Source organism: Vanellus vanellus, assembly GCF_965231255.1.
Source record: "Vanellus vanellus genome assembly, chromosome: 19".
Taxonomy (NCBI): Eukaryota; Metazoa; Chordata; class Aves; order Charadriiformes; family Charadriidae; genus Vanellus; species Vanellus vanellus.
The window spans coordinates 3,976,163-4,003,782 of record NC_138924.1 but is presented as its reverse complement, the minus strand read 5'-3'; the positions used below and the strand labels follow the sequence as shown (position 1 = coordinate 4,003,782).

General features: G+C 46.2%; 1 protein-coding gene across 1 annotated transcript in view; it reads left to right on the top strand.

Annotated features, from left to right (window-relative positions):
- Positions 1 to 27,620, top strand: part of SPNS2 (SPNS lysolipid transporter 2, sphingosine-1-phosphate) — a gene marked incomplete at both ends in the record, with an annotated part of 140,387 nt that overhangs the window by 27,730 nt on the left and 85,037 nt on the right. Inside the window, one exon of the mRNA XM_082493036.1 lies at positions 10,418 to 10,483. Within this exon, the coding sequence (XP_082349162.1) occupies positions 10,418 to 10,483 (66 nt within the window). The remainder of the gene's footprint in view (positions 1 to 10,417; positions 10,484 to 27,620) is intronic.

The following is a 27,620-nucleotide window of genomic DNA, read 5'->3' as shown; positions in this document are numbered from 1 at the left end:
GGAGTAGGTAAAAAATCCTCCCTCCCGAGGGTCTGTGACTTTAGAGGACATAGCCGCTTTCTTCCCTTAGTCTTCAGGACCTGGAAATCTGCGTGTTGTTTTTATTTCTCTCTAAATAATTTTTTTCAATTTAATGTTTTGAATCGAATTTTCTTGTAGTGAAACGTGATGTACTGACAGCCCCAGAGGCACAGCTGCCCGGGCACAGAAGGGACACCTGATAGCACAGGCGTTGTGGTGGGCTTTCGTGTTCCCGACCTGCCTGAAAATCTCCGGTCCGACAGGGGCTGTGTCAGAAGATAAGTGCAAGCTCTCGTGGTCTGCCTGAATGAGGCGGCCGACAAAGAGACCAGCCAGAGGTTATGCTGGCACAGAATTAGGCCGAGAACGGTTATCCTCGTGTCATGCGTGCCATTAGTTCTCGGTTTAGTACTGTTAAAATATTTGCACGTACTTTGGCTGGTTCTAAGCGAGTAATATCTGCCTATTTAGTAGATAAGGTGATGTCGAACGGTTGGTAGGATATGGTAGTGTGTGTCAAAGGTATTTGGTTAAAATATAGGCAAGAGGGTGTAAAAGTAAAGGCATCAATTTGATTCTGAGAACAAGAGCTGAATCGTTATATATTGTCTGTAGGAGAACGCGTAAGTGACTCTTCCCTTTGTTGATTTTGTCTAGCCAGAAAACCACAAGAATAGAGCTGTGAAGTCCATAGCCACATCCGTACAAAGCCAGCAAAAATCTCCCAAATCTCTCCAAAATAAGATGTTGTAGGTGCTTATTTTAATTTCCTTGCCATCTGTGGTTCATGCCAGTTTCCTGACTCATTGTCACTCCGGTACGGCGGTACGGCAAGTTTTCCAATAAGGAAAACAAGGGAGTGGTGAGTCACTGGCTGAATTCATATGCACTTGATTTGCTCTATCATTATCTATACTGGTTTGATTTATTTTAATTAGTTCATATACAAAGTCTCTGAGATATGTTTCATTGCATGAATTAGCTAGACTTGTTAGTCTTCTGTAAAGATGAGAAAGCCAGAAGACAACTAAAGCTTTTGGTGGCAGGCCCACTTTTTCCTGCCGTAGCGTGCACAAAGAGAGTATGAACAGGGAGAGCCCTTGAATTGTCGAAGATTTGAATAAGTGGGACAATAATGTCCTTATTTTTTGAGGCTCTGCGATTTGGTCTGAAAATATGTTAAGGCTGCTGATTAGATCTAAAACATCCCAAGCGTAGCCTTTTTCATCAGTAACGGTGGTGTTTTATCCTGTGTTGGAGCAGAGGTATCGCAGCGGGAAGCGTGCCCTGCTTGGTTTGGGCCGGTTAAAGAACTAGGAGGGGTCTGACCTCGGTCCCGAGATGAGCTGGGTGTGGGAGAAAGGTCTGGCCGGCTTCGTCTGAGGGCTGGTAATGATTCCTGTCATTTCAGGTCACTAACATAAACCTGAGATGCTACTTACCTTTCTGTTTGCTGTTAGAAGTTGTAACAGCTTCTGATTTTTACCATTCCACATAAGGAATCTTTCCAACTCTCATTGAATAAGTTTGGGTTTCAGGCCGGGTCTAGGTGCCGATTCATTTGAGCCTGTCCTTTTAGCCAGATCGCATCACTTACCTCTAATTGAAGTCTTTCCTCGGCTTGCGGGCACTGCAAGGCTGGTTAAGATGGGCTGCGGCAGGAGTCCCAAAGGGGGATGAGGCGGGGGTGAAACGAAGGATCTCTTAATAGGGAGCTGTATGGTGGGGGTGGGAATAAGAGCGAAGCGACACTGTGAGCTTAGTCTCTGATTTGATCCATGTCATTGTGCAGTTTTGCTGGTGAGAGCTCTTTTTGCGTCGCATCATAAGTGGAAAATCTTCCATGTTTCGGAATTTATTTAAGCTCTTGGGCTCGTGTTGGCCGAGTATCCCATGTTCCCCATTTGACAAGGGCTTCCTTCCCAGCCATGGTCCTGGGAACAGGCCTACGCTATAATTAGGGAGATGAGGGATTTGATTAGGGTGTGGTTTTGCCAGCGAGACACCCAGCATTTGGCAGCCATGGTTGCATTCAGATTCCTATTTGTTTTGTTTTGGGTTGTTGTGTTTTTTTTTCTTTTTAATCTGAGCAGGACTAGCTGTCCTGCGCTGCGTTCCCTAGGCGCCCTGACCCTGCGCTAATGATGCTTTGTGCTAATCGATTCTACACCTGATGAACATTTATATCCCCTCCCACTCTTGCAGACAATTTTGTGCTTTGCATACAACATTACAGTGGAGTTTGAGCTGTGTTAGAGGAACCATCACTTATTACTACCTGGCCCAAGCCAGAGAGAGGGAGAAGTTGGGGTTTAATATATTTTCTTCTCCAAGCCCTTGGTTAATTGCATTCCTTATGTTTTTTCCTAATGCTTAATTAGTTGTTACACGCCGAGCAGGTAAGCCCAATAGCCTTTGGGAACGAGCGAATGGCTCAGCTGCTTCCCCACTGATATTATAATAATGATAAAAACATTGAGTGGAAAAAGTGGGTGCAACAGGTGGTGCGGGTCTCTGAGGATAATGTTGGTTTTCGATTCAGAAGAGGAATGTCACTACGAAACCGGCAGAAATTTTTCTTTCATTTCCCAAGCAGTGGTGTAGAACGCCTGTGCTGACGATGGCCCGTGGGATGCTGAGGGTAACCAGCAAAACCTCCTGTGCCATCGCCCCGGCGTGCGCCCGCGCTTAAACACGACCTCCTGAGAGGAGCCGTCACCTTTCGCTGCGTGCAGGTAGCGGGAGGCTGCGGGTGTCTGGGAAGTCTTTGAACTCCCACGTTTGCCTACCCTGGGCTTCTGGCAGCAGATTTTTTTTTTAGCAGCTGTCTGATGGCCGGTGCGTGGCTGCTGTGCTGGGCACTGGGACGTCGCCTTGAGCTGCCGCGCTGGACTCCTCTCATCCCAGCGCTGTGCCGTGTCGCCCAGGGAAACCCCTTTCTGGATGTGCCATGGTGGGGGCCGGCAGTTTCGTCTCCTGCTTTCTAGGTCACCAGCTTCTTGTATACCAGTGTAAGCAGGTCTTAGGAAACCCTTGTTGTGATTCGTCTAGTTGCCGGTTTTGTTTTGTTTGTCTCTTTTTAATCCTGCAATGCTATTTCAAAACCAAAGGCTGTTTCACCAGTGCGTGTTGTTGTGGCGTGCAACGGTGGAAATGAGTTTTGCAGAAGGAAAGTCTGCGTGTATGATCTAAGGAAGGTCCTGCCAATGTTTTCGAGCAAGACGTTGCCGCTCGTTTAGCAATCCTTAAAGAGCAGCCATGCTCATTTTGCGTGCAGGACAGGGAATGGCAATCTTCATGGCGATCCAGAGGAGGTGGCACTGCGCTTTACTTCTACACTTGCTACTTCTGGTGGCAGTGGGAATTTGTCTCGAGGTACGACTATCAGCAGGGCGACCGCTACCACGGTGGTTTTCTGCAGCTGAGTATTTAAATAGGGTCCAAATTGTCAAGACGGGGTTGAATCGCTAGTGGGCGGCTGAGCCGAAGCCAGCTCGTTTGAAGCTTGGGGATCGCTGTGTGAACTGCAGTCACACCTCGGGGTTGCAGTCAAGATGTAATCACACAGACCTCAGAATAAACTTCTCTCCACCTCATCTTTTCACATGTCTCTGAACAGGCAGGTGTGTACACCACTCCTATGTCTCCTTAACGCCTTATTTGAAGCAGGTTGAGTATGGCTGCAGGCATGAGGAAGGGCCCGGTGGCAGGAAGGTGGCTGGTGCCTGTGATGGCTGGGAGGCCAGGGCTTGGCTAGCCCAGCTCAGTTACCTCCACCTGAGGGAACCGGTCCTGGAAGAACCAGGGAGCACAGCCTGGGAAGGAATGTGCCTTCGTAAGGAGGAAAGGTCGGCAGCAACAGGTGATGGAGGAAGAAGAGGTGTGGGTACAGAGTCCACTGTGGCTCTTTGGGACCCACGAGAGTGTGTGATGGGGCTCTCCTCCACCTCCCCTGGGGCTTCCCCAAAGAGCGGGGCAAGCCCGGGGCTGCAGTGGAGGAGGGATGGTGCTGGGGTTGCTGTCACTGCTGGCCTGTGTCGCCTGGAAAGTCGTGTGCTGGTTCCTTTCCAGCACCGTATTTTTTTTCCCCATTAAAAGCCACCTTTAAAAATGCATGCGCTTTTTAAGTGGTTGCGTTGGCCAGCGGTGTCGCAGCACACACGCAGTGTTTAAAGAATGTGTGTTGGCGTTCCCGATTCAAGGCTCAGTGAGCTGGAAACCCGGGCCTTTGTTTCTGTAGCGCTGTGCTCGGTGCCCGGGCCAACTCTGTGTTTTACACCTGCCTTGGAAGCACTTTGGAACCAAATCATAATGTTTTGTTTTGGTGAGTGGAACACGGGGCTCTCCCAGGGAAGCTCTAATGTCTTTTTGCTTTGAAATTGTGATTGCATTGTGGCTTAGCTTATGAACATTGTTTCTTACCATGGTGACTCTTTGTCCATATATACAGGTAGCAGTAGTTCAACAAAGAGCCCACGTTTCTTTTAAATGTGGAGGATAACCAAGGCACACTAGATCTGCCCTGGAGTGGTTCTGTAAATGATGGTTAACATAAGAAACATCTGTATTAAGACGAGCTTCTGTTCAGAGCATCTTTTTACCCCATGTCAGATGACCTTCCAGTCCTGCAACTGTTGTTGGGTTGTAGCTCTGTTCAGGAACTGGGCGAGCAGTTTGTCTCACGTGTGATCTGTACCCCCTCCTTTCTTCTTTGAAGCCTGAACTTTGCACTTCCAGAGAAGTTCATCTTTCCTAAAGCATTTCCCCTAAATCAGAGAGAACCTAGGCCGTTAAACGTGGACCTGCATTCCAAAAGCCCTGGATTCAGGTTGTTTATATTTGCTGTTTGTGAAATGGCCATTAAAGAATGGGAGGCGAGAGGATGATGGATCCTGCACCAGACCCTAGAAACCCTTTGACACTGAGAGTGGATGAGGTCAGCCACGTTCCTCTTCCCCATTTACTTGACATTCCCTCCCTATCTAACACTCCACACCCAAAGACCTTTTGTCCTCCAAATTGCTCTTAGAAGTCCTCTTTGTGCCCAGTGCCCGCAAAAATCCGATAGCTGCCCTGGTGTCTTTGTCAGGTACTTAGACACTAGCGCGGCAGGGCTAGGAAAGGAACCTAGATAGGGCTGAAGTTACTAGTCATTCCTCTGCCTGGGTTTCCCAGCAAGTCCTGTCTCTGTGCCCATCTTGATCAGCGCTCCTGGCTAGGTACTGCCCCTGTTTCATCTCATTGAGTCCCAAGCTCTACATCAGCGTTAACAGTGTCTGGTTCAGCTGGTAAGATACTTTGGAAGGTTGGCACCGTGTTTCCTGTCTGTTTGTCCAGTCCTGAAAATGCCGAATGTGCTTAAGAAATAATAGGTGATAGCATTAACGTGTGCCATGTAATCATAAAGACATCCCAAACGGCCATCAGCCCTGCTGAGAGGCTGTGTCAGGGAGACTGCTGCCTCAAACCAGGACACCTGCCCATGGCTATTTTGAGGTTGTCCTGGGACGTAGGTATGAACTTTAATCCAAGGAAGGCCTTGTTAGCCACATGTGGCAGATTTCCTTTCTTGGATTGCATCAGGTGTTGTGGGACACCTGGGAGCACATCTCTACAAGCAACGTGGTCATTGTCTGGAGCCTGGTTCCTGATAGCTCTGCCTTCCCATCATCTAGAGGCAGAAGGGAAAGTAAAATGCTCTATCATTTTCCTGTATTCTCCCCTGGTCTATCATTGCTTAATTGTATCCCTAAATCTTATTAAAGGTCGGGGTGAGTCATCGCCATGGTGAGGTGGAAACAGAGCTGAGCACATTTAAGAGAGGAGGAGTGTCTTCCCATGTGAGCGTGCTGAGCAGGAAAACTCCCGCAGCAGAGAGAAACTCCTATCACTTCACAGATGCGTTGCATCACCTGCTTGCTGCTGCCTTTAATTGAATGCTCTAAATCCCATATCAAAACACCTGTAGTCCAAAGAGAATATAAAATAGACTTGGAGTAGGAAATCCATGCCAATTAGACATGCAGATCTCTCTTAATCACCTGAGACCTTCTTCCAAGCTTACACAGGACTTATAATTGTGGTTCTATATTGTCTTGTTGCAATGACTGTGCGCAGAACCCACTTGCCTCTGCACCACCAGAATGAAGTTGTGGGCTTAATCCAAGGTGGCTGTGCTTCAGTCTCCTAATGTATTTCATTTGTGGCCACAGTGGTTCAATCTTGTAGAACACAGTACGATCTCTTGTAGAACTGTAAAGCCATTGTCACTGGACAGGTAATTTCTTTGCAATGAACTGGAAGACCTCCTCTGCTTTACTGTGTAGGCACCATCCTAATCCCTTGCACTTGCTGTTCTGGTTTCTGATGCAAATTCAAAGAAATTCTTCTTTCTGAGGCTATATTTTCCATCACATCCCAGGCTCCTGCTCCTCATAACTTTGGTGGTTTGATGTGCCTCTCTGCCATTCTGGCACGGCTGGGAACATGCTGCTGTAGGCAGGGCAGGCACGTTTCGGGGTGGTGGAGGGAGCTCTGGAGGTGGGTGTGCGTTCCATCATGGGATTAGGAGCACAAAATCCCAGAGTAGTTGGGACTGGGAGGGACCTGTGGAGGTAAATCTAGTCCAACCTCCCTGCTCAAAGGATCTGCCTCCTCAGACAGTTTTAATAAGGCAGGGCTACGGCTCTTCGTCTCCTTTTTCCCATCACTGAATCGATCCCTTTGGTATCCTGTGGCAGGACAGTAGGTTGTGCCATTTTGCTCTTGCACAGGTGAGATTCTGTTACTGGCTTGCTCTGGGCTCTTGCGCACCTGCTAGCGTACAAGGTATGGATCCTGCTTGGCGATTGCTTCAGCACAGAGGTTTCTACCGTGATAGGATGACAGGGAATGGCTTCAAACTGGAGGAAGGTAGATTTAGATTAGATATTAGGAAGACATTTTTTACTCTGAGGCTGGTGAGGCACTCACTGGCGCAGGTTGCCCCGAGAAGCTGTGGCTGCCCCATCCCTGGAGGTGTTCAAGGCCAGGTTGGACGGGGCTTGGAGCAACCTGGGCTGGTGGGAGGTGTCCCTGCCCAGGACACAGGGGGTTGGAACGAGATGATCTTTAAGGTCCCTTCCAACCCAAACCGTTCTATGATTCTATGAAGCTGACATCAAGGTGGTCTGTCTGCACCCACTTCAGAATACGTTTCTTCATCAGCTGCCCTCCTAATTAGAGCATTTGCTGGGAGCGGTACAGTTGCAGTGTCCCTGGTTTAGTCTTTAACTGCTTTGTTTTTCTTCGCACCTTTTAGGTAATATGCTTGTAGCCTGTTTCACAGAGTTTAATTATTAAAATGAAAATCTCTCATCATGTTAGTGGGTGTTGAAGCCCCATCCTGAAAGAAAGGTGGGTGCAAAACTCAGCCCTTTGTTACTGAAAGGAAAGAAGCTGCAAGTTGATGGGCTGAACCGGAGCATGGCATCCACCAGGAAGCCATTTGCCCGTGGATCAGGAGGTGAATGGGCATCACTCTGGCCACCCAGTGACATACCTGCACACATTAAGTCTTGTATTAAATATATCTGTAAAAGTAAGGAGAGCCTTGGGTCCATCTGACTTGGCTTCTCCAGCTGGAGTGTCTGGGGCTCAGCTACAGGGGATGTTTCATTTCCTTTCATCACAGCTGAGTGATGACAGGAGAGCACAAGGAAACACTGTATTCGGTATTTCCTCCCTTCTTCCATGTTCTTCTTGAGAATGTTGATGGGTTCATGTTTTACGAAATAGGGATTGTAGTACCCACAAGTTGTTCTGACTTGCTGAGCTTCACCTGATGTGGGAGGTCTGGGACCAACCAAAAATGGAGCACAAATTGAAGGTGTTCAGAGCTGGTTAAGCCAAGGAAGAAGGAAGGTTTCTAGGTTGGGTTGCAAGAGAACTGTTTTTTTTTTGTGAAAGAGTGGGACACCAAGAGGAGTAAGTCATCTAAGCCACAGAGAGTTTTGCTAGGCAAATGCAAAATTTATTTTTGTTCATCAGATATTGCCTGGATAATGATATCTCAGTTATTAATGGAGCAAATGAGGGAAGGACAGCCAAGAAATGCCAGGGCACTTTGGAAATGGAGGTAAACCTGCCATCCAAGAGGAAGCTGAGAAGTTCCTGTTGGATTATAGTAGACAGCAATGCTCCAAATGAAAAGAAGGACTAGGGGAACACTGTGTCAGGCTGGATGTAATCACAGAATCACAGAATTATCAGAGTTGGAAGGGACCTCTAGAGATCATCTAGTCCAACTCCCCTGCCAAAGCAGGATTGCCCAGAGCAAATTACTCAGGACTGCATCCAGGTGGGTCTTGAACATCTCCAGAGAAGGGGACTCCACAACCTCCCTGGGCAGCCTGTGCCAGTGCTCTGTCACCCTCACTGTAAAGAAGTTTTTCCGTGTATTTGAACGGAACTTCCTATGTTCTAACTTGTCCTTATTAATCAGGTGCTTAATAATGCAGAAAATTACAGAATTGCAGAATAATTGAAGTTGGAAGCGACCTCAGGATATCATCTAGTCTAAGCCCCTGCTAAATGCAGGGTCAACTAGAGCAGGTTGCTCAGGACCTCATTCTATTGGGTTTTGAATATCTCCAGGGATGGGGAATCCACAGCCTCTCTGGACAACCTGTTCCGGTGTTTGACCACCCTCACGGTAAAAAGGTCTTTTCTTATGTTTAAATGGAATTTTCTGGATTTCAGTTTGTGCCCTTTGCTTCTTTTCACTGGGCACCATGTGGAAAGCCTGGCTCCCTGGCTCTGTCTTCTTTACCCCCTCTCCTATCAGGTGTTGGTGCACATTGATAAGATGTTTGCCCTTCCCCGCCCCCAGCCTTCTCTGCTCGGGGCGAAACGGTCTGATAGAGCACAGAAGTGGGGTTTGTTGTAAGATGTTGAACTAATGTTACTGGGCAGATATTGGTAGTCTAAAGCCAACCTGAACGCTGCCCTGAGTAAATGGTGATGTACAAGTAATATGGAATAGGATAAATGAGCTTTCTTGCTTTTTCCTTCCTTCCTTCTATCTTTTTTTCCTTTAGTACTTTTATGCCTGTTTTCTTGGCATTGTCCCAGATGTCTTCTGGGAATAGTTATCTCTGGGTCTTTTATCTCTGTGTTTGTCATTTAGTGTCATCCTGGCAGTCCCAAAAGCTAAGATATTTATGGTGAGTGAGTTCAGGTTGGTGCTGAGTTGATTCCCATGACCTGTGGTGATGAGCAGAATCACTGTGGATACAGCCTTGGATCAAATTTTGAACTGGAGGTGAACTTTTGTAGATGTTCAGTATAGTTGGAGAATGGTGTTTCTCATTTTGAAAAAAAACAAAACAAAACAAAAAACTTGCATATCCTCAGTTTTGAGGAAGACAATTGCCTAAATAAGGAAGTCCCAGATATTCAGAGAGCAGCTGTCTCTGTTCCAGACCCAAAAAAGTCAGAGTGCAGTTTATTTAGACCATAGACAAACATTCAGACCTATGGATCGATCTGTATCTGACACAACTGGACCGTCTCCTGCTTGGTGAACGTGTCCCCCCCAAGATGGGTTGTAAAAACTCTCTTGTGGGTTTTCCCTGTTGGCTGGTTGGTTGCAAAAGCACGCCTGCTTGTATGTACCTGACATCACCTGTATTAGTGTGTTTGATGCCTAAGTGCTAAATCTAGCTGAATATGCAAATACTACAAAACCTGTTAATTTTGCTTATGCCAACTAGTATATTGGGGGTTCAGGGAAGAGAAGGTTGGGTTTGGCTCTGCTTGTAGTTGCTTTAAAGCTAAGCGTTTGGTCATTTACCCACCTTTACTAAGCTATTTTAAATTTATTTTCTACATTTGTTTTCTACATTTGTTTTGGAAATGAGAACCCCCTGGAACTAGTCACGTGTGAAAACTTCCATCCTTGCTCTTATCGATGTGTCATATCTCCTACCAACAGAGATTTGTTAAAACTTGTCTTGGATTCAATTTGGCTGTCTCATCAAAGCATTTGAAGGCGCAGAATCAGTTTCCCTGTATTTCTGTAAAATAACAGAAGTAAGGGATCTGGATTCTACAGAAAACAAACAAAAAGAAAATCTGGATCTCATTTAAGTAAAAAGGAACGACCAGTTTCTCATGCACGAGGATTTCATTCCCAAACTCTTTGCGTGGTGTTATATCTACCCACCCCTGCTTTTATTGCAGTAGCCCAAAATTACTGACTATGCATGCATAGAAAAGAAGCCAGTGTTTAAACATCAGAAGTTATGTGTCTGAATGACTGGAATTTGAAGCTTTGCTGATGCTTCACGAGAAGTTTGAGTTGTATGCTTTTCAAAGGCTGGAGACACTGAGTTTCTTCCCTCTGTTTTCCTCGCAGGTGTGTTACTGGACATCCAGCAGCACTTTGGAGTCAAAGACAGCGGGGCCGGCTTGTTACAGACAGGTAAGGGTATTTGTTTCTCGCTGGTTTTTGTAACCTTCCTCTTCTCAGAAGGGTGCTTTTGGACTTCTTCAGTTACTGCCCTCGGGCACGTTGGCTGTGAAATATACTCTGATTAGGAAGATGAGCGAACACAAGGGGGGTTTTGGTTTTGATTTGCTGGTGGGCAGGAGATCGGGGCTCAGAATGACTTGAGTGCAGAATGGGCCAAAACCAAACAAACCTAATGATATTATCTATGACAATTAAATTCACATGGGAGATGGCTACTTCCCCTAGATCAGAAAACTCATGATAAACCAACAGCGGGATGCTGTTGTTCTCACTTCTCTTAACTCTCTGCAGGTTGGTAATAAGTGTGATGTATGATGCCCTTCATGTGCTCTGCGGAGAATCTGCTGAATGTACAGTAATTGGGAGTACAGTGTGGCATGAAAATGTAAAACTCATCAGGACAAGTACCTGAGGGTGAAAACTGCGGGAAGGTCTTACAATCATTGCATTCATGGTAGCTCATGGATTAACAATATCCCTATGATTTTGGTGCTGTTAGCTTCAGACGTTTCTCTCCGTGTATTTAAGGAAGAAGGATTATTGCAACGGTGGTGTCCTTCTAATGTAGCAGATGTTTTAACGTTGCAGATATCTGCAGGCAGAGCTGTACAACCCCGGGACAAACGCAGCTTTTCTGACCTCTGGTGCCGAGGTGGTTTAGCAGAGCGCCTCTGTCAACAGGCTGGGTTTGGTGACCTTGAGTCGCAGTCGCGTGTCGTTATGACAGCACTTTTGGTCTTTCCGGAGAGCTGAAAGGACTAGCCAGAGAGCAAACGCAGTATTTTAAGGAGAGAAACAGTCTGGTTTGGAAACTTTCTACAGAATTATTAGTTGGAGTCATAGATTTGTGGTGCTGCGGTTATGTTGTCACTGTCATCTGTCTGAAGGAACCACACTGGAACAATTATATCTCTGAAAGAATTAGAATTCAATTAGGATTAGAAATAGTGTGCCAGAAAGACTTTTTTTTTTTTTCTATGCCTTTTTTCTTATCCTGTTACAGTGGATACCAAGTGCCCATCAGGAGCTTGGCCGTGAAGCTGTAGCTAACAATACAGCGTACAAAATCATTCATATATGATCACACCAGAGGTGAGAATGTTCTGGAGCTCTGTCGGTTGGCCTTTGGTTTCAAACTGCGTGAACCACTGCAGTATCTCCTCCTTTTTATTTTCTGCCACCCGTGATACAGCGGGGTCCTCATCTGTGGTTACAGCTTCTCGGTAATTTTGCCATACAAACGATGAAGAACAGTTTGTATTAGGGCCTTAAAAATGCTCTCCTTGTGGGACGGCAGAGTTCAGCTAAGCTGATGTGTGCAGCACGTGTCCAGAACAGAAGGCCTGAGCTTTACAAGTGTTACTGAATATAAGTAGCATCAATCAGTTGTGCCCAACGTGGCACTAGTTGTCTGTCAGGCTCTTTTCTACAGCAGTTATTTGTATTTATTTATTGTACTCAGAGGAACAGGTCCTCAATGTATCATTAGACACAAAGTGCCTTCAAGAAAATATTCTGGTAGCAAATGACACTTGCCAAAGCATATATTTAATCTTCATTCCCCTCAGTGGATGAAGTCCTTGTGCAGATGATTTACTGACAGCAAGTAAGAGCTGAGCTCCAACGGGGCATTTCATTTGTTAATTGCAAGAAGTGTTATTTATTTCTCCAGCAAACACACAGGGCACCTGAAAACAGCATCACTGAAGTATTGCAACATTGCTGCTGAGTGTGTCATGGGTTTTGTAACTGATAACTGTTGCTTTAAGAAAAGCAACATTTTCTCTTGTTGGGGTTTTTTTTTTTTTTTCTGACCCGAAAACTGAGGGCCTGACTCTGCCCCTGAAATATAGGTAATAAGGTATTAATCATAATGCCATCACAGGAACAGGGTTCTCACAAAGTAAAACACCGTTTCATGTAAGTAAGGGTAGGGGCACATAACTGAGAACTTGTTAAGCTGAAGTAATACAATTAATAAGTTTCTGTGTTGGCAGCCGGCCCGTGGCCCGTGTACCCGTGACCCCTGTGAAATAAACCACGCTGCCCTAAACCACCACAAACACCACTTTTCATCTTTTGTCTGTTCTCTAAGTCTGACCTCTCCAGACACGTAAATTGGGGAAAATGGATGCAAAGTGTAAAAGCGTTTGGCCGAGGTTGCAGAGGACGCCTATAGCAGAGCTGGGACCAGGACTGATGTCTCCCAGACCTCTGCCTTGACCTTGAACAGTTCCTTTGCAAGCAGAGACGGAAATATCATTTTATTCCCAAGAGATGGTCCTGCTAACTAATTGAGTGATGTGAGACGAAAGGCTGCTCATCCTGAATATGTCCTCTGAATAAAGAGTGGATGAGTCCTCAGGTTGTTAATCCTGCATCTAAATGAGTCCTAAATTAATTTACAATGTTAATGAGGGGGAGTGAAATGTAGTAGTCACTGGCAGTTCATATTGCTCATCAAACAGGCCTTAAAAAAATAATAAAAAAAAATCCTTTTAACTGAGAAACAAGGCTGCACACAGTTTTAGGAAGAGATGGTGCTGAAAACTCAAACAGCGAGGGGAAAAGAAATCCACCAAAGGCAATGTATGACCCTGCATTCATGCCATAACCCGTTCTTTGCAGGCACAGCCAATCTCAGCTCTCTCACTCCAAACATTCAAACGCCAACTCACGCTCGCAGCTTCTGCTGCTCTCTGGAAAGCAAAGGGGACTGGTTCCTTAGGAATTGCAAAGACAGAATTTGAATTTTTGTCATCTTTTATATTAATCCCAAGATAGAAGCCGCTCTTTGCCTAAGAGATGTAGTGCAAACTGCTTAGAGGGGCACCGTAACTCCCATACAGAAAAATCATAGGGACGCTCCAGCCTCATCCATAATGGAAAGGAGCAGAACGTGGTAGTCTCTGCAGCGAGCACCCTGTGACAGCAAAGGACACGCTGACAGATGGATCACAACTGCTGCTTCCTCAGTAGCATTGCAGAGTAACAGGCGTTGATTCCAGAGCCTCAGTTATCTCTTGATGATGTTGTAATTCTGTGCGGATCTTCCTTTTTAAAGCACTACATATGCAGCTATATAAATATCAGTTCAGTTCACTGAACTGTCCTGCAGGTCTGCATCCAAGCACTCTCGTGCTTTTCGTTTCTTACTGGATGCCTTCCCCAGCTGGAGAAAGGATAATCCTGGCTGGTCTCAGAAGGTGATGGAGCATCTCCTTGCCTACTTGAGCTGTACAGCTGTCGTCAGTCAATACATTTATAAGCCAAACCGTAGAAAAAACTCTTTCCCACGCATGGAGTTAGGTAGGAGCAGCAATTTGGACTCACCAAAACAACAGGCCTCTAAAAACACAAAGAGTGAGAAGATGGACAACTGGGTTTGTAGAACCGCTTCAAAATAGCGCTATCCTTCCATGTATACTTAGACCACAGGAGTAGGGCCCCGTTGCTGTACTCTGGTTTTCACTAGATTTTTTCCTCTTCTTTCTTCAATTTTTGTGCTTTATTGCTCTGTCTGCTTTCCTTGCCCTTGGATTTATGTTGCTTTTGTGTCTCTTGCCAGTGTCTATTTAGCACACCAGAGCAACAATAATAATAGTGCCTGGCTCGCAACACAGTTTGTCTTCTGTAGATCTCGGGATGTTTTGTATCCGGAGGGATAATGAGTCTTGCCCTTTTCTACAGATGGGGAAACCAAGAAAGCCAGATGGGAGAAATGACCTGCCCAAAGTCACACAGCGGGTCTGAGGCTGAGCCAGAATGAGAACTGCGGTCCAGTTCCTGAACGCGCAGCATTCGACTCGGTTAATGCTTAGACCCAGAGATTTGGTCCTTGTTAATGGGCACCTTAATTTTCTACCCTAGGCAGCTCAAGCTCAGGGGAAGGCACATAAAACAGTGGGGACTTCTGCAAGCAGAAACTGTGAGGCATCGAATGGAGGGCATGGCGAGGGTTCCATTGAAATGCAGAGGAGAAATGTGTCTGTCTTCAGAAGGAGCACAGAGATGTCATTAGAGGAAACCCTGGTAATCAAAAGTTTATACCGTAAGGTCAGAAGCAAGGAAACGTAAGGAATGAGTGATCTGGAAGGACTCATTAAAGGTGAATAATCGTAGATAACTGGGGCTCTGAAAGAGCTTGTCTCATCTCACGTGGAGAGAGATGGGCGTTCTCCCAAATGCCTTTCAGCCCCTGGCTTCCCAGGAAGTCTGGCAATGCCAGGTACTTTCTTAAGTGTTTTTGTGGGCTCATTTTTCCTGTAAGGGTCAATTCCAACTAAACCCTCTGTTCGTTTGAAAGGTGAAACCTTTATCTACCTGAGTTTCCCTACCTCTTGAGCTGACCTGGTGTAACCTCACACTAGATTGCAGCCTTGCAAAGATGTTAGCAGCTCCGGTGTGCCGTGATTGTATCAGCCAAGCTATAGGCATGTGAAGTGAGCAGGGGACTTGAAATAGTAGAGTGCAATGACAGGATAAATCAGACTTGCTAAATTGAAGGCTTTTCTTTCAACTCCCTTTGACTCCCATCTTCTTGTCATTGGCTTATGATGACAGCCTGTCGGCTTTAATGTTTTTTATTTATTCCACGCAGAGCCCACTGCCCCTGGATGAGAAGCTAACCTTGAATATGTGTGCGTTACACGAGTTGCAGGTGCCACATGTTTCTTTTCTACCATCTGCTTCTACCTGAATAGAAACTGTCTTGCTCCTCGTCTGTGCTATGCATAACTGAATCAAATCTTCATCTTTCACTTCCTACTGCACCTGCTTAACTGCTCTTCTTGCTAGAACAGAGGAACCCATCTTCTGGATGCCTTCCTGTTTTCCATTTAAAATTCATGGGCTTTCCTTTTGAGGGAATGACTTCTTACACCAGAGCATCTCCCAGAGCCCTGGTATCTCGGGTGTCCAAGCCAGAAGGCAAGACAGAATGCTTTGTAGTTGCTCTTCTTGATTTATGACTGCAAGTGGTTTGGACCACTGTGCCATACCCAGAGCAGGTCATACCACTGTCGTGTTCACTTAGCATGGTTGGGGGGAAGAGTTCTTAAATCTAGGTTGCTTTCCTGGCAATCTGGGGCTCTGAATGCCAGGACAAGGTAGAGCTCTCTTTCTGCCAGAAGGAGATCTTCTTAAATCCTATCAAGGATGATTAAAACCTTTTTCCCCTTTCCTCCTCCAGACCTGATAACGTATCATTTTTTCTGAACTTCTCCAGCCTTCTGTAGCATGCGGCTGATCCAGGGATTAAACCGTTTGTATAGGACAGCTCCAGTTTAAGCAATAAAGATGAAAAAACAGGGCTCTGTGTTCAATGTGCTTCGATTAATGTTGTGACAAGGGTGGGTCTTTTACTTATCAAGGTAGAGTGAGTCGAGATAGTCCAGAGCCTGATTATTGCCCGCCTAAGCCTGTTACAAGTTCCCGCAGTCCTTTTTCCCTGTGTGCTAGAGTGGCGTCTGATACGCTGAGAAGTCACGGCAGTCGGCGGGTCTGATTCATGAAAGCAGTTAAGCCTATTTGGAAATCCCTCTGCAATCAAGAATGAAAGCATTTTCTCAAATCAGCGAGCAGGTTATATATAAACAAAATGTGTTTGTGCCCTAGCCCAGCCCCCCAGGCACCGAGGACCAAGCTATAAAAATGTTGTTTACAGTGCGCGCTCTCACTGGACAGCCCTGGATTGCAAAGTAAATAATCTCAGGGGGGAAGACGGGGCAGGGGAGGGACGGGAAGATGCCCTTGCCTCCTGCTGATAGGAGGTAAGTGCTTGAGCCAGTGTGGCACTTAGTCTTTTAACTGTACATGTCAGCAAGCGAGTGCAGGCTACTAGAACAGGGAAACGCTCCAGACTGGCTTGTCTTCATTAATATCTTGATTTTATGATACTGCATGGCCACTAACACAACATAACAATTCATTTTCCCATCCCGTCTTCCTGCTGTGCGGAAGGAAGGTTTGTCCTAACTGTTGGCCTTTGCGACAGGGCAGGTACCGTGGGCTGGTTGCTGCAAGAGAAACTTGCACTTGTGCTGCCTGTGGCACGTCTGTTCTGTAAGTCGATTCTGGCCTCTTTTCCCTACGGCTGTAGTTCAAACACCTCTTGCCAAGGCTGTGTTCATTTCTGCAATTTATTATAATAACGAAGGGAGAGATTTCCCACAGATTTTAGAGAAGTAGTTATGGTTCCACCCAAAGCCCTAACAGTTTTTAACATAGCCTGTCCATCTCCCCCTACACGTGTTCCTCAAACCTCAGAATTTCATTCAGGCTCTTTGTAGTGGAAGGTGGGATTTTTGTCGGTATTGCATAGTGCTTTTAAACAACAGCTTCCCCTTAACAGCAGCTATGCAATTGCACGTAGCAGGCGTCTGCACCGTTTCATGCACAAATAGCTCAGAAGAGCTGCTCTTGTCACCTTTGCTTTTTTCATTAACACCATATTTGGACTTCTGAAAGAGGGAGATGAATGTTTGAGTTACTTTAACAATTGTTTTCATGCTGTTATTAGACATCTAATGTCTACCAGTTGCTGGAAGAGAGAGGTGTGTACTTATGTTCAATACCTCACGTGTAGCTGTCATGGTTTAACCCCATCCAGCAATCAGGCACCGCACAGCCGCTCGCTTCCTTACCCCCGGTGGGATGGGTGACAGAATCGGGAGATTAAAAGTGAGAAAACTTGTGGGTTGAGGTAAAGACAGTTTAATAGGTAGAGCAAAAGCCACGCACAGGCAAAGCCAAACAAGGAATTCCTTCCCTGTGTCCCATCGCAGGCGGGTGTTCAGCCATCCCCCGGACAGCCGGGCTCCATCGCGCGGAACGGTGACTGGGGAAGACAAACCCCATCACTCTGAACGCCCCCCCCCCTTACTTCTTCGTCCCCAGCTTTATGTACCGACCGTGGCATCATACGGTATGGGATATCCCTGTGGTCAGTCGGGGTCAGCTCTCCCGGCTGTGTCCCCTCCCGGCTCCTTGTGCCCCCCAGCCCATCGCTGGTGGGGTGGGGAGAGGAGCAGAAAAGCCCCTGCCTCTGTGTAAGCGCTGCGCGGCAGTAACGGGAACATCTCTGTATTACCAGCACTGTTTTCAGCAAAAAACCCAAAACACAGCCCCATACCAGCACAGTAGCTTGCTTTTTTTCCTTGCCCTCTGCAAAAGCTTTTGGTAGTAAGTGGAAAACCTGCTTAGCTTTAATACTTGCTTTTCACTGAGCCGGTAAGTTTAGTTTAATTTTCAAGTGTGATGAGCAGAGCAGTGTTTGTATGTGGTTAAATCAGAAGGAGCTCTATATGCCTTCTCTGTACCCTGATGTGGATCTGTGCATCCAGTTGCTGCCGGTACCTGTTGGGCCTGAGTTTAAGGGTAAATGTTAGACCAGAGGGGAGACTTTTTGCCTTGACTTTAAGGGAAGTTGGATCAGGGTCATCTATGAACTGGGAGTGAGAAAATAGAACTAACTTTTATAGTGCGTTTTGTATATTTAATGTGCTTCATCCCAGGGGAGCCATAAGTGTTGTTCTCTCTTAAAAAGATTTATTTTAAGATTGTTTTGGTTTTGTCTTGCCTCCCACACCTGAAGAACTTTTATTTTCTTAGAGCACAACCTACAGTTCTGCAGGTCGACATGCTGTGTTGTGAAAAATGTAAGCAGCTATATTCGTACAGGGACCTGAGATCGGGGGATAAGAAGGTCAGGTTTGGTCTGTGCCCAGTGGGCGATTTCCAAATTAGCGTAGTATCATTGGAAGCGTTGCCGTTGGAGGAGGTGTTTGGTTTGAGAGAGATCGTTTGGGTAAACCAAATGGTCTTGCCAGAGTGCGGAGGAGCTGTGGCGTGCTGAAGGTACCGCCTTGTAATGAAGCAAGAGCATGGCTGTTAGCTGTTGTAATGCTGTAGGCATTTGGTAGACCCTGGAAGTACCAGGGTGCTTTTGTAGTAGTGGGAATGGTGGGGTCCTAGACCAGCCCATATGATCGTTTTCCTTCTCTCATGTGTCCTGTCTTGAGTTCCAGGTGGCTTTTCCTCCAAACCAGTGCTTCTCAAACCTTTTGGGCTGCGTACCAGAGCGCTCTGCATCCTTACAATCAAACTTTTATAGTGATTTATCATCAGACCACTTTAAAAGTAATAATATAGCTGTGTGGCTGGCTGCAAAAAACTTGCTGTTACCTTATGGAACACAATTTTGGGGACCATAGCCTTTAACTGGTGCATTCCAGGCAGAAGGAAGTACGTTTCAGGGTGGGCTGCAGTGATTCCTGTGTATAGGCGCACACACACTTGAGGGGGAGTGACTCATTTGTAGACACATGTACCTGGCTTTGAAAATGAATCCCAGGGCATCAGTTACATAAAACGTGAACATTCCTTGTGGTATTCGGTAGCGTTACCAGCCTGCAGAACTAGATTCCAGTTAACACAAGTAAGTCTGAATTGCATAAATGGTGTATTGTTCCAAAGAAATCTCCCGGTGCGCTCCCACTACCTCAAGTACGTGCACATATCCCAGGATTTTTCCTGTATTCTGATGCAAGATTATAGTGCAAAGATCAAGTTTCTGCTTAGATTGTGCAGGGGAACCTGGTTTTGGAGGGAAAATATTACTGACCGTTAGTCCAATAGTCCATTACTTACCCCAATTCAAAGTTAGTTCTCACAAAAAATGTAAATGTATGTTTGATGCTAAAACTCTCTTCAGTTGTTTTCAAGTTTTAGTCAAGTGACTGAGGATGGCTTAATTTTTTAAATCTCAGATGGAAAACAAACAGTTATTTGATGGGATGAATAGGAGGAGGAGAGGTTCACACACATTCTCGCGTTCTCTGCTGCTGCAAGCAGGGAAGGGCTCTGGCTTTCAGGGGACAGGATGTTTCCAGAGAAAGTTCAGTTCTGACCTCTTTTGTTCCCCCACTCAGTTACACAACAGGTTATTCCTAATTAAACATTTGGACAGTTTTAACCATTTCCTCCTTCCAACCTTTTCATCTGCTAATGTTTACAGAAGCAAGATTTTTTACATATTCTCCCACTGCATCATTCTCTTTGTTCTTTGTACATGGGCTGAATTGGAGATGTTGGCAACTCTAATTTATTCTCTTGTGGGACAGCGGTGTTGAACTGTGAGAACATTAATAGTAATATACCTTTCCTGCAAAGAGTTGCCTTAAACAATTAAGAGGTTATAGTAACTTTAACTTTATTTGGAGCCACATTGATTTGAAATGGATGGTTACAATAAATTACTATTGGGCTTGACTTGGAAATGAGTTAGGGAGGCAGTACAGGTAAAGCAGTTTGAGCTGTGATTTCTGTTTACAATTCTGCTGATGACACTGCCCGAGGTGCCCCCTTCGCTGGGTCTTTTCCCTGTTCCGTTTCTTCTCTAGATCGTCAGTTTGTAGAGGCAAGGCAGTCACCTACCCTGTAAGCCTGTGATGAAGTGCTCGATAAAACTGACCTCGTTAGAGTTTTGGCCGAGTGGAATTTTCAGGATAGGATTTATCTGTCTGGGGTTTTCTGGGGGCTTGGGCTTGTTTTGTTTTGTTTTCCTTGAAAGATGTTTGAAATATGCTCCAAAATCTTTGTTTTTAATTCTGCCTAAACAGTTAACTGGTTTTATCCTTCCCTCGACCCACCCTGGGACTCGTGCGGTCCTGCTCACCACAGCCATTGATGGTGTTAGCTCTCAGCTCTGTGCCTTTATCTTCAGCGTCCTGTGGTTTTGTCCAACCTACCTGGCAATATAAATAACAATAAAATTGCCTTAGTGCCTGTGGCCACACCTCTTGAGAACTAGAAATCATTGACAAAGTATGACAAAGAAAGGTACTACTTCATGAGAGCCTTTGTGACTAGAATGAGTCATGTAAGAAAGATGCGTGAGTTAAGGAGTAACTTTGCCGCAAAAAAAAACCCAAATAAGTGGGGTTTTTTGCTTACTCGGGAATGTGCAGGGGGCTTTAGAGATGCATGTGTCATTGAACAGTGTTGCATTCAATTTAAGCATATGGACTGGTTTTAAAAGCAACCTTCTGTTTTACAGGTGTAGTTTAGGATATATAAATGCGTAACTTACTAATTGTGCCTGCAAATCAAAGGAGTTAAGTGGCACTAATTCCACCAGCAAAATTGCTCCCAGGGTAAATTGCAAGCTCAAAATTAGCGACTGAATTGAGGATCCTCTAAAAATCTGATACTAAAAATAGATATCAGTTCAGAAGGGCTGATGTAAAGAGTTATTATGGTGAGAACCATGCAAGTCTTTGACTAGATGAATCCATCTCCTTTATCAATCTTCTTGACAGTAAAATTACAGAACAGGAACATGAAAATGTCTTATAATTTTGCTGTTTTGGTGTCCCCTCCTCCCCCATCCTTCGCCGTCCCTCCCCAATTTTGTTTTTAAATTCACATCTTCCACCATCAAATGCTGCCCGTGTGATGTCCCCCGAGCAGGGGTGCACAGGAGCACTGCTGGAATGTATAAATCTAAGGGACAACTGTGTTGGTGTAGCTCTGGATGCTGAAACCGTCACCAGCTACGAGGTTGCTTTTGCTTAGTCACTTGGGCCTGGAAAGAGGACCTGTCTCTAAGGGCTGTTTTGTTGCATTTCTAATAAAAAGTGACGAGATCTTCTTCTAAAGAAACCTACTTCTTCAAGATGTTTAGCTTCCCTAGTATCTGTCACGATCTGTCACAACACCACCCTGGCAAGTTGGCTATTATCTGAAGGTCCTACAGAGTCCCTGTCAAGGGACAGATGTTTTAGATGTGGGCACAATAACAAGTGCCATCTAGTAGACTAGTGCCCTGCTCTGGCTCTGTGCTGTCCGGTGTCCTGGGCCTTTAGTTGTTAGCGTGCAAAATTCATTGTTCACAAGGTGAGGGGTCTGGAGCACAAGTCCTATGAGGAGCAGCTGAGGGAACTGGGGGTGTTCAGCCTGGAGAAAAGGAGGCCGAGGGGAGACCTGATCGCTCTCCACGGCTCCCTGAAAGGAGGGGGTAGCGAGGGGGGGTCGGTCTCTTCTCCCAAGGAACAGGCGATAGGACATGGGGAAACAGCCTCAAGTTGCACCAAGGGAGGTTTAGGATGGATATTAGGAAAAATCTGTTCACCCAAAGGGTTATCAAGCATCGGAACAGGCTGCTCGGGGAAGTGGTTGAGTCGCCACCCCTGGAGGTATTTAAAAGATGTGTAGACGTGGTGCTGAGGGACGTGGTTTAGTGGTAACTTGGCAGCGCTGGGTTAACGGTTGGACTTGATGATCGTAAAGGTCTCTTCCAAGCAAAACGATCCTATGATTCTATGACATTCAGGTTTGGGTATGTGAAGTGAAGCCGAGTTGAGCATCCTTTGGAAACACGACCTTCCAGCTCTTCACAAGACCACTAAGGCTATAAATCCCCAAACGTGTATCTAACCTGCCGAGGGGTGAGGTCTCCATGTCTCCATGCTCCATTGCGGTGTGGGTCTGCACATCGTCGCGCCTCCCTCGGCTGGCATCGCCAGCCCAGACCTGCAGGGGCTTCATTGCTGCTTTACCCATCCGGAGCCATCAGTTACTTCCAGCTTTTTGGCTAACATAGCAATCATGCTGCATGCTAACCGCTTTGAAACCCATGGATGTAATCATACGGCAAATTATTAGCAGGTATCATACAAAATATGTCATATTTGGGGGGGAGGGTGGCAAGACAAAGAGAAAATATTAAAAGAAAATAACTCTGGGAAAAAAAATGCAGAGAGAGAACAGATTTTCCTGAAAAGCAAGTTGTCCAAAGTTGCCCGTGTTCTCACTGAGGATGTTTTATGGCAGCAAAGGTAATAATAGAGGATATTATACAATGGATGTTGAATTTTCGCTAAAAGCTCCCCAGTGAGATATTCCTAGCAGCTGCTAATGTTATACCGTCCAATGACTTGGACAATATAAACACACTGACCTGAGAAAATGTTTGCATTGTGTAAGACGTTAATTCTCCTTGTTTGTACTTACTGAACTTGTTCGGTTTGGATTCATAGACTCCTTTGTCTAGCCAACAGACAAACTGCCGGCAGCACCATGACAAGTTTTCCCCCAAGGTTCAGTTTTTGGCTGTACAGGACTGCTGATGACGAAGCTGAGCTGGCATCTTGGGGCATTTACTGTGGTGTGGCCTCTAGGGAATGGCATGGCATAGGCGCTGAACTCAAACTGACTTCAGGTGGGCCACTGCACAGTCATCAGTCTCACCTTCTACACAGGTAGAATTGAAATGGGCATTTTTAATATGTCAACAATCCCTGGATTCACCAAATATTGTCTTTCCTTTTTTCCATTAATGTAATTGATGATGCATGAAGGCATTGCGTTTGCAAACCTTGCGCAATGCAGGATTCATTTCAGTATGTTGTTTTCCGGTAGCACTCATTCTACCTGAAAGATACTAGTCAGAAGAAATTTAAAACAAGGGATAATTTAAAACAGGGTCCAGTCATGTACTGTGGCTGTTAAAACTACTATTGACTCTGGATCTTTTACAGAGGTCACGTTCTTTTGTCCGCAGATGCTGGTTTAGTTGCGAAACTCACTCCTGGAGCTGCAGTTCAACTTGATATTAAAGTGGGTTTGCAAGTCAGGGATGACACTGGAAATTTACGCGGGTCATAATCTTAGAAATAACAATTTTAAGACGGACAGACACCTGATTTGTTCTCCAGTGTAGTTATCACAGAATCCCAGACTGGTGAGGGTTGGAAGGGCCCTCTGGAGCTCCCCCAGTCCCACCCCCCGCCAGAGCAGGGGCACCTCCAGCAGTGGCACAGGACATGTCCAGGCGAGTTTGGAATGGCTCCAGAGTGGGAGACTCCCCCACCTCTCTGGGCAGCTGTGCCAGTGCTCTGCCACCCTCAAAGTAAAGAAGGTTCTCCTCATGTTAAGATGGAACTTCCTATATTCAAGTTTGTGCCCGTTACCTCTTGTCCTGTTATGATCCTTTTCCTTTTACAAACCATGGCAAATTAAACATTGGGATACATCAGTATTTCATCAATTTCCTTAAATGAATTTATCCCTTTTTGAAGGCCACCTGGCCACTCTGAACCTCTCGCTCTTTGTCTAAATTGCCGTTTATAACAGCAAGAAGCAAGAGCATTTCTAAATATTGCAGGCAAAATTGAATCAGCGAATAATTTCTGTCAAATAGCAGTAGCCGCTTACAACTGTGAGAGAGGCTTCCTTACATACTCCGTGATCCCTCTTCATGGTAGGATGGAGACTGCTTGTCATTGTCGGTGTTTATTTGCGGCCTGCAGCTTGTTCAGCTCTCTTGTCCTACTAGTCAGTATGTAATTGCAAATTGCAGTCGATAGCAATGTTTCTTTGTATTTACTTTGTGGTACAAAAGCCTATTGAAATGTTGCTGGCATGTGAAAAAGTAGCCGGATAAGCTCCGTACCCTGGCAGAGAGTCCGTTAAGTGCTGATGGGCATCGTGTGGAATTGGGTGGGAAGTGTGCTCAGACCACTGTTGCTTAAATGATGGTGAGACTCCTTCTAAAGCGTGCTGGACATGCGGAGCGGTGGCAGTTGCAGGCATTCTGGATGTCATAAGATCACGTTCTTCTTTGAGGGGAGTGATGCCATCCAGAGAGACCTGGACAGGCTGCAGAGGTAGGTCCAAGCCAACCTCATGCAGTTCAACAAGGCCAAGTGTAAGGTCCTGCATCTGGGTCAGGGCAATCCCCAAGCACAACTCCAGGCTGGGCGGGGAATGGCTGGAGAGCAGCCCTGAGGAGAAGGACCTGGGGGTGCTGATTGACGAGAAGCTCAACAGGAGCCAGCAATGTGCGATCGCAGCCCAGAAGGCCAACCGCAACCTGGGCTGCATCAGAAGAAGTGTGGCCAGCAGGTCAAAGGAGGGGATTCTGCCCCTCTACTCCACTCTCGTGAGACCCCACCTGCAGTACTGCATCCAGCTCTGGAGTCCCCAACATAAGAAGGACATGGACCTGTTGGAGCGGGTCCAGAGGAGAGCCATGAGGATGATCCGAGGGCTGGAGCACCTCTGCTGGGAGGACAGGCTGAGAGAGTTGGGGTTGTTCAGCCTGGAGAAGAGAAGGCTCCGGGGAGATCTTACTGCGGCCTTCCAGTGTCTAAAGGGCCTACAGGAGAGCTGGGGAGGGACTTCTTACTCGGGCATGTAGTGATAGGACGAGGGGGAATGGCTTTAAACTGGAAGAGGGCAGGTTTAGATTAAACATTAGGAAGAAGTTTTTTGCTTTGACGGTGGTAAGGCACTGGAACAGGTTGCCCAGAGAGGTTGTTGAGGCCCCATCCCTAGAGGTGTTCAAGGCCAGGCTGGATGTGGCCTTGGGCAACCTGGGCTGGTGGGAGGTGTCCCTGCCTATGGCAGGGGGATTGGAACTCGATGATCTTCAAGGTCCCTTCCAACCTAAACCTTTCTATGATTCTTTGGTTCACTTCTCTGCCTCGCCCGTGGACCTGTGGTGGCTGGTGGGAAAGCCCGTCTCTTGCAGTTTAGGTGCCAGTCCCTAAGAGAAGCACAGGAGGAGTGACCTGACACATTTAGCAGCAAGAGAAGGCAGTGTGGGGACTGCTGAGGGGCTGGAGCTTTGCTTTCTGCCAAAATAGATCTTGCTGCCTGGCACGTCCTGACCCCTCCCTGGCCCACGTGGTGCTGATGACCAGCCCAGGTTCGGTGGTTTAATATTATTTCAGGGTACAGGGTAAGTGAAGAGCGCAAATGGTTCCTTCCTTGCCTTTCAGAGAGTTCATGACTCATAATGAAACTAGACAGCCAGGGCACGCACCACGCTCTTGGCCAACGCGTCTGGTCCCATTCAGCCGGCCCCGGCCCCTGCTCGCGCTCACATTTGGTCTTCACATGCACACCCTTCGCTTCCTTCTTACGGGAGTAGTTTGAAAGATAATCTGTATTAGTAATTTGCTCATTCTTAAAAATAGGGGAGGGGGGTGTAATGTAAAAGCGCATAAAGTAATTAATGTCTTGAAAAGGTGGGGGGGGTGTTTTCCTTCTGTTTCCCTCATTGTGCAGAGACAATCAGTACAGGGGAGTTTGCTGGAAAGCACCCCAAAAAGTTTTCGGTGAACAGTTAGCTTGTGGAAATGAATGCCACAAGGAGTGTTGTCAGGGCCAGAGCTTAAAAGACCAAATCTTTACGTAGATAAGACATTACAATTCTTGAGAGGGCTTAATTCAGCTGCCTGCGTAGGAATTTTGTGTACTTTCCTTGGGAGGATCTGATTGCTGTCACCGTCCCGGACAGGACGCGGGACTACCTGGTTTTCTGATCTGTTGCCGTTGTTCTCGCGTTCTTATGAATTGGTCTCCCGAGGTTACATAAAAGATCTTTTATCGGGGGGCTTGTCGTTATTTATACCCTGCCAACGCCTTCGGCAAAAAGATGGACGCTGCTGTTAAGGATACCATCGAGAGATGCTTCTCTCCCCTCCTGTGTTGCTGCTTCGAATTGAAACCTGGTCAGCACTGTAGAAATTTCCGCTGTGAAATCCATGCGGTTTGGGGGTACTTTATATAGCACGAGCTGTCATTGCACGAGATGCTGTTGTATTTTACAGGCAACTCGGGGGGGGGAGGGGGAAAGTGGGCAATCGAGCAGGACAAAATACTGAAATTCCCTCTGTGACTGGCAAGTGGCTTTTTAGAAGTAAGGGTTTGGTGGGCAGCATTAAGAAATATATATGCTTCCTCCGCAAATAAATAGGAAGCTATTTATATCAAGCATTGGGGTCCCTGGGAGGGGCCAAAGTTGGAGCAAAAACTGAGGAAAATAAAACAATGCCAGGCTGTTGGATTCACATCAAACAAAAGCAATTACCCACACTTGCTTCTATATCCGTATCTTCTGTGGATTTTAGCGCGTGCCCATTCCATGGTGATTTCTGTTTCCAAGAAAAGAGAATTAGCATAAGGCTGCAGATGGCAGGATTTTAAGAGCAATACCCCTGGTCGATGCTGCCTGCATCTTAGAGCGAGTGAGTAAAAGTCAGGTATTTCAGATGTCCTCTGGAAGTTCTTGTGATGAGAGGTAATGTATTTTCATCCCTTAAAATTCAGTTTAATGTGACAAATGTTTGCCTTCCTCCAGATCACTAGAGGCGGGCAGCGTAAGCCCAGGGTGAAGTTAGATTAGAAATTTAGAAGGATGTGAACTGACCTCTGTGAAGGAAGTTGGCTGCGACACAGAGATGAATCAGCAATTTTCCCTTCAGATTGATAATTTTCTTAGTTATTGAGGTTTTCCTGATTTTAAAAGTTGCTATTTTACTGACCTGTGAAAAGCACTCTTGAAGATGTATGGCTTGAATTGGAAAGGTAACAGTTTGGCAGAACAACGATGCCAAAGGAGTTTGCTTACCAAACCCTGACACACTTTTATTTGCACACGTACAAAGGCGCGCTGTGAACGTGATTTTTTGTCCTTCCCCATCCAGACATCGGTGCTCCGCTCCTGTGCTTCGGGGGTAACGCCGAAGCAGGGCCCGGCGCGCACTGGTGGTCTCTCGTTAACCCCAAAGCCTTTCCCTCTCCATTTCCCCGCTCTTTACGTGCTTTCCCAAGTGATGTAATCTGCAGATGTATCTTCAGTTTGAACTCTCGGTAGGACCACTTTGGTGGATGTCAATGATGGATGTGAAAAGCTTGAGAGCAAAGTCTCGTTTCATACCTCTGTCCTAGCCAGAGTAGAAAATGGTTGCATGGAGGCGGTCAGTGCTGGGTTAGTTGATAGCCAATTGCATAATTAAAATGAGAGTATGGTCGTTTTCCCTTCAAAAGAAGGAGTGTGTGTTTTGCCAAGCCCACTATAGATGGTATAGCAGCCCCCTAAAGAACTGTGATAATAATGAAAAAGAAATCAATCAGTCCCACTGGCTGCCTGGGGAGAACGCCAGCGAGGAGCTGTGTGTCCCCGCGTTCCCAAAGCGGAGCCATGTGGATCTGCAAGGTTTGATGGAGCTTTTTCCTTGCCACTCTCGGCGTCCCCTCTGTTCCCACCAGCACAGCCCTCAGGGCCGAGAGCTGCGAA